The sequence below is a fragment of the Uloborus diversus genome, chromosome 1 (genome assembly GCF_026930045.1).
Source record: "Uloborus diversus isolate 005 chromosome 1, Udiv.v.3.1, whole genome shotgun sequence".
Classification (NCBI taxonomy): domain Eukaryota; kingdom Metazoa; phylum Arthropoda; class Arachnida; order Araneae; family Uloboridae; genus Uloborus; species Uloborus diversus.
Window position 1 is genome coordinate 151,986,231 of NC_072731.1, and position 12,656 is coordinate 151,998,886.

Sequence of the window (12,656 nt, forward strand, 5' to 3'; positions counted from 1 at the left end):
CCTTCTCAATGATAGCCTAAAATGAACTTTAGTTTTAAAGAAAGGTTTTGGGAGGAAAGCCTTCCTCTGCCCCTCTTGCTCTCTGCAAACAACGCCTAAAGTCGGAAGTTAATTACGGAAATTTTCCACGGGAAAGCTGCCCAGCTTAACATTTTTGGGGTCATGAGGTGTTAGTGAACCCTTTAAAGTCATCAAAGACAGACCAGAATTGCGTTTTTGAGACTTTGGTGCCGAACAATTTTCAAAGAAAGAAGCCGAATCTTCCCCATTCCACCAAAGATACCCTTAAAATTGATTTCAATTAAAAAAATATTTCAGTAAGAAGCCTCAATGCCCCTCGCTCCCCTAATATAACGCCTACAACTGCGTTGCAATAAACATGCAATTGCGTTGCCAAAGATAGCCTAAAATTGCATATTTCAGAGCCTAAAATTTTCGAATTGATTATCCGACCATTCCCGATTCTCTTAACCTCTACAAAGTAGCCTAAGCTGCATTTTAAAACTTAGATTTCGGAAAATTTCCTATGAGGTGCCCACCGATCCCCTAACGTCAACACAGAAACACTAAAAGATACTTTATTTTTTAAAACAATCTCCCGCAAACTCAACCCGCCCTTTCCCTTCACTTTACAAAAAAAAATGCCTAAAATTGCGTTTTTTCACGTAAATTTACCATTTATTAAGCGGGATTATTTATTAAGCGGGAGAGTTGGTCCCTTACCCCCCCCCCCTCCCCCTTCTTTTTTTTTCTTTTGCAAGTATATAGAAATTATTTACGTTTTTTCTCTTTAATTAAATTTATAGTTTTAATTTAAACACCCTTTTACAGTTTAATATATTAGCTATTTCACAACGAAAGGGCTGCAAATTGAGGAACCTCCCTGGGCGGCAAACACTGTAGCTAAACCACTGGTCTAGTTTTCAAAATCGAGGAAACTCGGACGACAGTACTGCATCCGCAATCGAACGGCATGCTGGAAAGATTTAACCGTTCAATTCTAAATAATGTCGCGAAGCTTGGCGAGAATTCCAACATTCAAGTGTAAATCATATTTCAATGCTAATAAAGAATGAATGGACCCGCGTAACGCCTAGAATGTAGTACAATATTTCTGAATGGGAAATGCCAGAATAACGAATAACGAATAAATACCTTTGTGCTGAAAATTAGAACAGTTAGTAATCCAACGTTGTGAAGCACAAAAATTGCAAAATTATTGCAGACACGTGTTTCGGTGTTACAAGGAACACCTCTTTCAATACTAAGAAGTGTGAGCTTCTGGATGAAAAGTCATCCGAGAAAAGCAACATGGTGGAACAGAAGATAGTATAAATATCAAAAAATAGTAATTAAACAAAAATTCGTTCTACGCCATGGAAACCGCTTCAGTAAGAGTCAATCTAGTTCTAACGGTCAGCTGTGTGAGCTGGAGAGCTTTCTATTAGCTCTGTTAATGCAAAGCCTATGTACTGTGATTTTGATTTAGTTTTTTCGTTTTTGGATGTAAATACGTATTTGCCATTCTGTTTACGGTGTCAAATGATATTTACCTATAGGCTATGGATATTTTAGCAATTGTTAACGACTTGATTGCACATGTTTCCAAATAAATTTCCTGTGTTTTTGTAAGAAATGTGTCATTATTTACAGAATTTCTTTAAATATGCTGGACTAGAACTATGAACTATGAAGACTACTCTTGGCAGCCAAGAGCCGTGCAATTTTTTAATTTCTTAAAAAGCAGGAGAAATTTATGTCGTGGAGTAGGCTAAAAATTGAAAGCAAAAGCGGGAGAGTTGGTAAGTCATAAATAAATAAATCTTTTTGACATAGTAATTTCAAAACTACTTACTGGGTCTTGGATGAGAACTTCTCTTTTTTGAAAAGTATTTCGTCCAAGCTTCAATAGCTGCATCTGGATATACGTCTCGAACTACGCAAACTCTGAAATAATGAATGAAACGGGAAGGGTCGGTTAAGGATTAATATAACTTGGTCGTTAAGGATTAATATAACTTGATCACGGAGAGTTGACAAATGAACTGGAAGCGAAAACGGAACATTTTATTTCGTATTAGGTAGGATCCTACCAATTCTTCTTATTCTTCAAGGTGTTATTGCCCATGTTTTTGTTTTGATGAGGACTACAGTCAGTGTTTCGATGCCTTTACACATGATATATATTTTTTTATTCCATATAATATAGAACACATTTAAACAACACATAAATGAATTTACAGCACAAAGAAAGGAAAGTACATCCAGAACGAGGGTGGGAGTCGAACCCACAGTCTCAAGTGTGTAAAGCAATCGCTTAGAAGACCACTCGGCCATTGAGGCCCCCAATCCTACCTATTTTTTATCTTCTTTACTAATAATAAAGCTGAAAGTCTCTCTGTCCGGAGGATGTCTGGATCTCTGTGACGCGCATAGCGCCTAGACCGTTCGGCCGATTTGCATGAAATTTGGCACAAAGTTAGTATGTAGCATGGGGGTGTGCACTTCGAAGCGATTTTTCGAAAATTCGATGTGGTTCTTTTTCTATTCCAATTTTAAAAACAAAACTATCATAAGATGGACGAGTAAATTACGAAATTATCATAACGTGGAACCGTAACATGGGCACAAGCCAATTGGCGAGATACGAAATTATCATAACGTGGAATCGTAAGATGGGTACAAACCAATTGGCGAGAAAATTCACCATACATTATTTGTAAATATACAGGCGAACCAAAATTCCTTTTAATTTTTCTATTACGGGCAAAGCCGTGCGGGTACCACTAGTACAAAATGAAATGTTCCGTTTCCAATTCATCTGCTATCAATCCGTGGTCAAGCCTATACCTCATTCTAGTATTTTCATGCTTACTAATTTGTTAATACACAATTGTTAATTACTATTGCTAGCACTGTTGCAATGATTTAAAGCAATGATTTTTTAAAGATAATTCATTGATATAAAAATCATTTTTAACATTTTTCTTGGATTTTAGAAATCTACTAGAAAGTTCTAAATTGTACTAGTTCCTTTTTTTTTTCTTAGGCAGTGCAACCTTTCTTACAAATAATGGACGACGAATTTCTCGCCAATTGGCTATGTTCATTCGCTCTCCCATTCCACGTCATGATAATTTCGTAATTTACTCGTCCATCTTATGATAATTTTGCTCCGGAAAATGTTCTTGAAATTGAAATAGGAAAAGAATAAAATCGAATTTTCGAAAATCGCTTCGAGGTGCACATCCCCACGCTACAAACTAACTTTGTGCCAAATTTCATGAAAATCGGCCGAACGGTCTAGGCGCTATGCGCGTCACAGACATCCAGACAGAGAGACTTTCCGCTTTATTATTAGCAAAGATTTTATCCGTAGGATTCTTATCACTTGACCATTCTTATCTACTGGAAAATTGCCTATCAAAGTACGACGGGTGAAACTTGCTTCTTCATTTGAGTGAAGCAACTACATGTTTGGGGATATTTTGATCGTTGAAATTCCGGGTCGCATAACTTTGGGTAATTGTTCCTCTCTGACAAAATCAGTGAGGTCAAAGTTCATTAAATCTTTTTGATCTTCAAAAAATTGGCAACTGTTGAAAAAAATCAAGAATCTCAGCTATTTTCTCGTAAACATATGTACAAATTTCAATTAACATTCTCAATTGTAAAATAATTTATTTTAAAAATAACTTTATTACTAGTGACGTCAGAGCGTTACTCGATCGGTGATTTTGGCTATTATATATGAAGCCGTGAGAAGCAAAGGGGTGTAGTGGCGAAATTGAAAATTTGGAGATAACCAGTACAAATGTTAGGTGAACCTCTCCTCTGTCTTGGGACAAGAGATAGTACTAGTAGCCTAGGTAGGTGCTGCTGCAGCGTGATTTAAAAAAACTTTTCAATGAAAGCCTACCTAGGACCTTATCTTTAAACGCGTTTGTCTCAAAACTTGAAAATGTCCACTTACATCCCCTTGCTTCTCACTGCTTCATATGTATAAAGATTCTATATAAGTTTCTGTTATTACTCAATCTTAAAATTTTAAGTTAGTAAGAAATGTTACTGTAAAAGCAATTATTTTCACGAGGCTTTAATTTTTGCAAACCCGTCGTATAATCGCAAAAATTTAAGCCTCGCGAAAAATTTCAACCTTATATCCACATATCTTAATATATAAAAATCAATGTCCTGAGATAACATATATATATATATATATATATAAGGTAAGTGCGGGTATTAAGGCCTGTCGGGTAATAAGGCCTAAACAGCGAAAATATAATTTAAAATGGTTGTGGCCGCTCAAAAACGCTATCGTAGATAGTTTACACTCCCAGATGGCACCTCAAACTGGTCGCAACGCCATGCTCAGTTGTTTTGACCAGCGAGCCCAGATTCATTTTCACGGAACGCTCATGCAGGTCTCCCACTTTCGACAGAGGTTTCCCGAGTCGTTCGGTGTTTGCTTCCTCTTGGCTCCTAGGTAAGGAGTTCTCCTTTTGTTTCTTTCTCTTTTTTATTTTTGCTGTGCATGAACCAGGTCTCCATGGAGGCACACAGCCACACACAAAATTTCTCAATCACAGACCTCATCTCCGAGGCAAATGACAAAGGGGTCACCTCCTTTCCCATTTTTGTAACTGGGATCGGCACGGATAAACTCCCTCGGAACAAACCTAAGGATATTAAGGCGGAAATTATTTCCAAGGTCAGCCATGCAAAAGATATATCTAGCATAACTTTCACTCGAGGAAACAGTATTCTAATAATTTCTGAAAGTATAGAATGTGCGAAAGAAATTGCTAAACTAACTACCCTTCTCAATGTTAAAATACAGGTTCACGTCATAAATGAAAACTACACGTCTCGCTTTTTAATTAAAGACATCGATACTGAAGTTTGCATGTCGGATTTGATAGCAGAAATTGAACTCGAAAATAAAATGAAGGTTCTAGAAGCCAGGCGTTTTATAAAAAATACCCCCCAGGGCAAAAACCCTACTGAAGTTGTATTAATTACAATTATTGGATTCCAGCTGCCTGAGCATGTTAAATTGTTCCTAATGAAAAAAAAAATTACCCTATTCATCGATAAACCACGGCGATGCGGGAACTGTCATGCCTATAATCATGCCACAAGCAAATGCTCTGAAGCGGGCTCATGTATCAATTGCGCTGAGAGACACAGCGAGGAAATCTGTGCACATCCCCCTAAATGCGCGAATTGTGGGGAAGGACACCCGGCAAATTTCAACTCCTGCCCAAAACGAATTAGTGAAGCAAAAATCTTAGAATTTAAATGTACACAACATCTCAGTATCACTGAAGCCCGAAGGAGATGTCAAAAGGCAAAAAATACATACGCTTCTGTTACAGTTAAAGAAACTAATGGGAACTTTGTCACAAGGGATGAATTGAATAATACTCTCAAGGAAAAGATGTTAGAATTTGAAAAAAAAATGAAGGAAGAAATTCATAGTCAGATCAGTCAACTTCAAAGCTCTATCGAGGAAGTTATGAAAAGCTGTCTTTCGCAAATTAATTACAACGTCACAAGACTAATGCAAGGGTTTCTCAGCAACACAGGGAGTAAAACCAAGTTACCTCCCTACAAATTTGATTCGGACTTTGAAATTAATTTCAGCAAGCGAAAAAAAAATGCTCCTCCTGTCGATATGATTGGGAACGGGAACCAAATGGAAATTGAGGCCAGTGGGCCGTCGCCTGGGGTGATTTAATGGCCCTTTCGGGCTTTTGTCTGGTGCGTTCGTATCTTTCCTTTTCTCCGGTTTTTTTTGGTTCCCCATGGCAAGTAGCTATTTAGTACATTGGAATGCTCGTAGCATATCTAACAAACGCACCTGGCTCAATTCTTCCTTTTTTCATAAAGCCGACATCATTGCCGTCCAGGAGACTTTTTTGAACAATAACACTACCTTCCATCTGAAGGATAAAATCATTTTTCGCAAAGATAGAGAAAACCGACCGGGAGGCGGACTTTTGACCGCCATTAATAACAAAATTTCTGCTAAAACCATCAACATGCATCTCCCTCCATCTCAAACTGAAATCCTTGGGATTGAATGCCTGCTAAACGGCACCACTTTAAAAATTTTCAATGTTTATTCTCCCTCAGGAAACTGGAGCAACTCCTGGCTAAACGCTTTTAAAAATTTTCTCACTCCCCCCTTTTTGATCGTTGGCGATTTTAATATTCACCATAGTGCCCTTGGCAGCACTAATAACTCCCGAGATGCGGAGGTGCTCCTTGACTGGATTACTGAGAATAATATGGCCCTTTTAAACAGCTCTACCCCTACGTATTTTTCAATCAACAATAAACCAGCTCTTTTGGACCTCAGTATCATGTCTCTAGACCTATTCAACATCATTTCTTACGAAGTACATCCAGACCCTTTCGACAGTGACCACCACCCAGTCAAGATCCACCTTCCCCATCTCGGGACTATAATCAGCAAACGCTGGAAACTGAACTGGCAGGATTACCTCAAGGAGGTGAACACTCAGCTCTCCAATAGTAACGATTTCGACCTCAATACTTTTAGTAAAATGATGAATAATTCCCTACATAAAAATAGCAAATTGGATGCCTTTAAACACAATAATAATAATAATCCCTGGTGGAATCAGGAGTGTAATATTCTCTTGGGCAAAAAAAAGGAAATTCCTACGCATAGCAAAAACGAAATTTAGCAAAGAGGCTTGGAAAACATACAAAAGGATGAGTGCACAACTAAGAAAACTCTGCAATAGATTACGAAGAGAATTTTGGAGCAAGACCATGTACATGGCAAACAAAAATCACAGTATCTTTAAAATCATAAAACATCTTAATAATCGCCAACTGGAGGAAATTAACTCCAACCTCATCCTTAAGATTCGTACCAATGAAATTCATACACCCATAGCCCAAGCTAATGCCTTTGCCACTATTTTCAAGAACACAAACATAAACATGGTAATACCATTGGATTTCAGTGGAAGCAACGACTTGGATAAGGATTTCACTATTATTGAATTAGAAGAAGCTATTAAAAATAACCGAAATTCATCTCCTGGCCCCGACAATATTTCCGCAAAAGCTCTGAAAGGAATCTCTCACACCAACCTTATCCAGATCCTCAATATGCTTAACCATTCCTGGTTAACCGGGGAAATCCCAAATTTTTTCAAGAGTGCCCATATCATCCCTATCCACAAAAAAGGTAAAAGTCGCGAAGATATATCCTCGTATCGTCCTATATCACTCACCTCCACACTCGGGAAAACTATGGAAAGAATGCTCCTCAAACGTTTAATTGATTATAGCCTAACTTCCAATATCTTTCCGCCCAATCAATTTGGCTTCCTCCCTTTTAGAGGCTGTGACGTCATACTTACCAGTATTCATCATGAAATTTTCCAATCCAGAAGCAATAAGCTTTTTACTTTCCTAGTTGCACTTGACCTTAAAGGAGCATACGATTCTGTCTGGACCGACGGACTTATTTGGAAGATGATGCAAGCCGGAATTCAAGGGAAAGCAGCCTACTGGATTCACAATTTCATAAACAACCGTTCCGCCCAAGTTAAATGGAGAGGTAATTACTCAGCGAAATTTTACACCAATAGAGGCGTCCCTCAAGGAGCGGTCTTGAGCCCTTTCTTATTCCAAATATACATTGCCGATTTATGTCAAGCCCATTATAGGAATACTAAATTGTTCACATATGCTGACGACATCTTTTTGATCAGCTCAGGGGCCGAAATCGACACAGCACTTAACGACCTCCAGGCTGCCTTACTAAAAATTCAAGAATGGTGCGAGTGCTGGCACATGAAGATCGTACCGGAAAAGTGCGTGGCAATAAATTTTTCAAACAAAAAAAAGAAAACTAATCGTAATCTATCCATTAACGGAAAAAACATCAAATGGAGTGAAGATATCAGAATCCTGGGTCTCATTTTCGACCGCAATCTCACCTTTAAAAACCATATTAACCACTTATCTCAAAAAGTGTACAAATACACCAACATTCTCAAAGCCGTTGCCTCGAAAAGATGGGGAGCGAGAACTAAAGATCTGTTAATCATTGCGAAAAGTTGCATTAAAAGCAAAATAAATTTTGGAAGCCATATCTTTTCCTCATGCTCCCAGACAAATAAAAAGAAGATTGAAACAATATACCATTCCGCAATACGGGTAGCTGTGGGCCTCCCCAAATTCACCCCTATCCCGGTCCTTCTCATGGAAGCTAAAGAAACCACCTGCCAACATAGCCATAGCCTCAATGCAGAAATCTTCATGTTACGCCAAGTCGCATTAGGGAATTTCTCTACAGTCAGAAAACGTTTACTCTCTTTCGAGACTAAGTTCATACCTGCAAACACTGACAAAGCTCCCCTGGCAATAAAAAAGAAAAATCTACTAAAAGATCTCAATATTTACCCCAGCCAAATCATCCCACTATGCATTCCGATCGTTGATAATTCAATACACTGCAACATTTTTCTCAAGAGCCTGCCTTTTCAAAATGACAAGATCCCTAATAATCTCATCAGCAAAGCCTTCCATAATTATAGCAGTAATAATTGGAACAATAACCCTATCATTGCATCGGACGCTTCAAAAGTCACTAATTCCACCTCCATCGGTATCTACAATAACGATACTAAAGAGTGCATCATGGGAAGAATCCCTCATGAAAACTCAGTCTTCACTGCTGAAGGTTTGGCCTTGTGGCTTGCCATACGTCGGTTCGGAAGAACCGGGGATAAAGTTATTTTTCTTTCTGACAGCTTATCAGTCCTCACGGCCCTCAAAAACGTCAATAACAAATCTCCACACATCATTACTATGATTGCTCAGATCATCAATAGTTGCATCGAAAACGGTCACTCCATTGACATTGCTTGGACCCCTGCGCATGTAGGAATACAATGCAATGAAATCGCGGACAAAATAGCGAACATGGGCCATCGTGAAAACCTTATCCTCCACTGGAAGTCCCCTGAAGACATTATTCAAAATCTCAGAAAAAGTTTCAAAATGAAAACCCTCCAAAACTGGAACTCATCTCACTATGCCAAAAGATTCAGCCACCTTATCAATATCAACGACAAGATCCGGATGATGCCCAACAGTAGATATGAAGATGTCTTAATCTCTAGGGCCAGGACTCGCACCACTCTTACAAATTACAACTTGTTCCAGATCAGACGGGCAAATTCCCCCCTCTGCTCAAGATGCAAAGTTCCAGAGACACTTGATCATGCAATTCTGGAATGCTCCAAGTATACTAAAGAGAGAGACAGACTGCGGGCTTGTGCCGGCTGTGTGCCTCTGTCCTTCTGTCTTATCTTTGAAATTTCATTTCTTTCCCCCCGGGTTTTTTCTTGCTTGTTGGCTCTCCTTTCGGTCATCGATGTTGGCTAACTTTCGTTCTCCAGTCCATCCCCGAGTTGGGGACCTGGTTTTGTTTTGTCTTGCTGTGTATCTTGCCACTTTCTTTCATTCTGTTTCTCTTGCTATGTTCATTCATCAGGGTTTTGGTCTAATTTAAGTTGCCTGCCCTTAGAATTTCAGTCCTCTATACCTGGATCATTAGGGATAAAGCCACTTAGGTTAAGTGTAGCAAAATTCCCAAAAGAAGAAGAAGAAGAAGAAGAAGACACGGAACGCTTGTAAGACACGAATAATAAAAAATCGTCAGATTGAAATGTAAGTAATTTTTGTAATATCATACTTTTATGCATAGTTTTGCGCTACAGTTATCTGTCGTGAATGCTTCTATCGATATTTCATGTCTGAGGGAAATAATATGATCGAATTATTGTACTTTTTTGTATTTTTTTAAATTCGACGTCAGCGGCTAATAAGGCCTACGAAAGTTGACCGTAGGCCTTATTATACTCCTTTTTTTTGTAACGTAGTTTTTCAGCTGTGCATCTTATTTTGAAACTTTCTCAACATGGTATGAGTGTTTATTAGTAATTGCGGCTGTTTACGACTTGGTTCATTCTTATTTTAGTGCCTACATCACGATGCCCCCCAAACGAGCACTGTGGTCTGATAATGACTTAGTGTCGGCTGTCCAAGCAGTAAGAAGAGGTATGCTGAGCTCATATAAAGCAGCTGTGAGGTATAATGTTCCCAGGAGAACCATTAGAAACCATCTCCAGACCGGAAGTTTGAAAAAAAACACTTGGTAGAAAATCTATTCTCAGTGATGACCAGGAAGCTGATCTTGTCATCAGAATTTTGAGGTTTGCTGAAGTAGGGTTGCCTGTGACACCACGTATTCTCCGACGCTTGGTTTATAAATTTTGTGAGCTTAATAACATAAAGCATAATTTTAATAAACTTGCTAAAGTTGCTGGTAAAGATTGGTTTAAAGCATTTATGAAAAGACACCCGGAAATATCTAGACGAAAAGCTCAATTTATGAACCCGGCCAGAGCTCAAAAGCTTAACAAATTTATCGTTAATGATCACTTTAACAGACTGAATGAAATTTATGATAATCTGGACTTGAGAAGTCATCCTGAAAGAATATACAACATGGATGAGAAAGGCTGCCGTCTCACAGTTCACCACCAGCAGACTGTTTTGGCAAAGAAGGGGACTAAAAGAGTGCATTTACAGTCTTCGGAACACGCCGAAAGTGTCACAATAGCTGGATGTGTAAATGCAGTTGGTACTGCTATACCACCAATGATAATATTTAAAGGCAAACGGTTGAAGGCAGAATTATATGATAATTTGCCACCGGGTTCTTTGGTAGAAAAATCTACAAAGGGTTACATGACTAATGAACTTTTTACAGAATTTCTAAAACACCTATCTAGATTTAAAAGTGCAGGAAAGTCCCTTTTAATATTTGATGGAGCGGCTTGTCACCTAGACTTAACAATCGTTGAAGTCGCCGATTCTCTCGATATATCATTATACTGTTTACCTTCGAACACCACTCATGAACTCCAACCCCTTGATAAAGCCGTCTATCGATCATTTGAACACCACTGGGATGCAGAAGTTTTATCATTTATGGAACAAAACCCAGACAAAAAGCTCAACAAGGCACGGTTTAATGTTATTCTTTCAAATGTCTGGTCTAAATGCATGACACATAGTAACATTACAAGCGGCTTTAAAGCCACTGGTTTGTATCCATTGAATCCACAGGCTATTTCAGAAACAGCTTTTGCTCCGTCTGTATTAACAGAAATTCCAGCTCCCGAAGCTGACAAATTTCAAGAAAAAAATTCGCAACCTCGCACCTCCCTCACGCCAATAACCCCAAGGCCTTCCACATCGACAGCACAAGATGAAATAATTAACAGTACCCCAAACAAACCTCCTGGAGCGACGTACGGCATGGTTTACGGTTCTAGTTCGGACGATGAAGAGGACAATGTACCACTAGCTCCACTAAAAAAAAAGGCATTTCAGGAGCTTATGCGTACTCCAGTGAAAAATACTGAAAAAACATCAATTTTAAGAAGAAAATCTATTAATTATCGAGGAATTAAAGTCACCAAAGAACTGTTTGATGAATATAGAAAAGAGAAAAAAGCAAAAAATGACGTCAACCCTCAAAGAAAGACGATAAAAAAAATACCAAAAAAAAAACGATGCTAGTTGGTACTGTCACGCTTGTGAGGAGGATAAAATGATTGACATGAGGCCCTGTTCAAAATGCAACAGGTGGTATCATGAGCAATGCGTCGGTTTGACAGCCGATGACAAAGATATTTTTGAGTGCCCTGACGGCTGTTTTTTTTTTTTTTTTTTCAATTTTTTTTTTTGTTATTTTGAAGATTTTCAGCATGAGTATTGCTTAAGGATATTACAAATGATTTCAATTACCAATGTTAATAGCTTATTTTGATTATTTACGAGTGTTAAAATATTAGGCCTTATTACCCTACCGTAGTATAATAAGGCCTAATTGCAAGGTTTTTTTAAATAATTAATTTTATGTTTGTTTTCGGCAAGAAAGGCCGTTTTTTGTTATTTTCGTGTAGTAATTGAATGGTACTTTAATTAAATTTGCAATTTGCTGATTCGGATCCTTTTCTTCCCATTTTATTCCAAATCTCCCTTAGGTAGGCCTTATTACCCGCACCTACCTTATATATATATATATATATATATATATATATATATATATATATATATATATATATATATATATATATATATATATATATATATATATATATATATATATATATATATATATATATATATATATATATATATATATATATATATATATATATATATATATATATATCAACGCACAGCCGAAACCGCTGAAGCTTCAGACTTGAAATTTGGCAGGCATGTCCGCATGATTACGAAAGTAACCACTAAGAAAGGATTTTTCGAAATCTCATTTAGTTCGGGAGAAATTAATTAAAACCTCTCAATTTCTGCGAAATTAAAACCTGTCATTGAATTCAAATCCCTTATTTTCGAAGGCTTTCCTCCATTCAAATCATTATTCAGTACTTCATCTCAACTTTTGGTCGATAGCGAACTATAAATTTGATACTGTTTTTGTTTCTCACGTGGTTCTTCGAGGCTTTTCTCAAGTCAAATCATAATGTTTCTGTCTTTTGCTTTCATTTTTTTAAAACTAGAAACGA

General features: G+C 37.7%; 1 protein-coding gene across 3 annotated transcripts in view; it reads right to left on the reverse strand.

The window, feature by feature from the left end:
- Positions 1 to 12,656, reverse strand: part of LOC129232909 (serine/threonine-protein kinase haspin-like) — a 48,729-nt gene that overhangs the window by 24,777 nt on the left and 11,296 nt on the right. For all 3 annotated transcript variants that reach the window (XM_054867021.1, XM_054867015.1, XM_054867029.1), the window contains one exon: positions 1,856 to 1,947. In XM_054867021.1, coding sequence (XP_054722996.1) covers positions 1,856 to 1,947 — 92 coding nt within the window. The remainder of the gene's footprint in view (positions 1 to 1,855; positions 1,948 to 12,656) is intronic.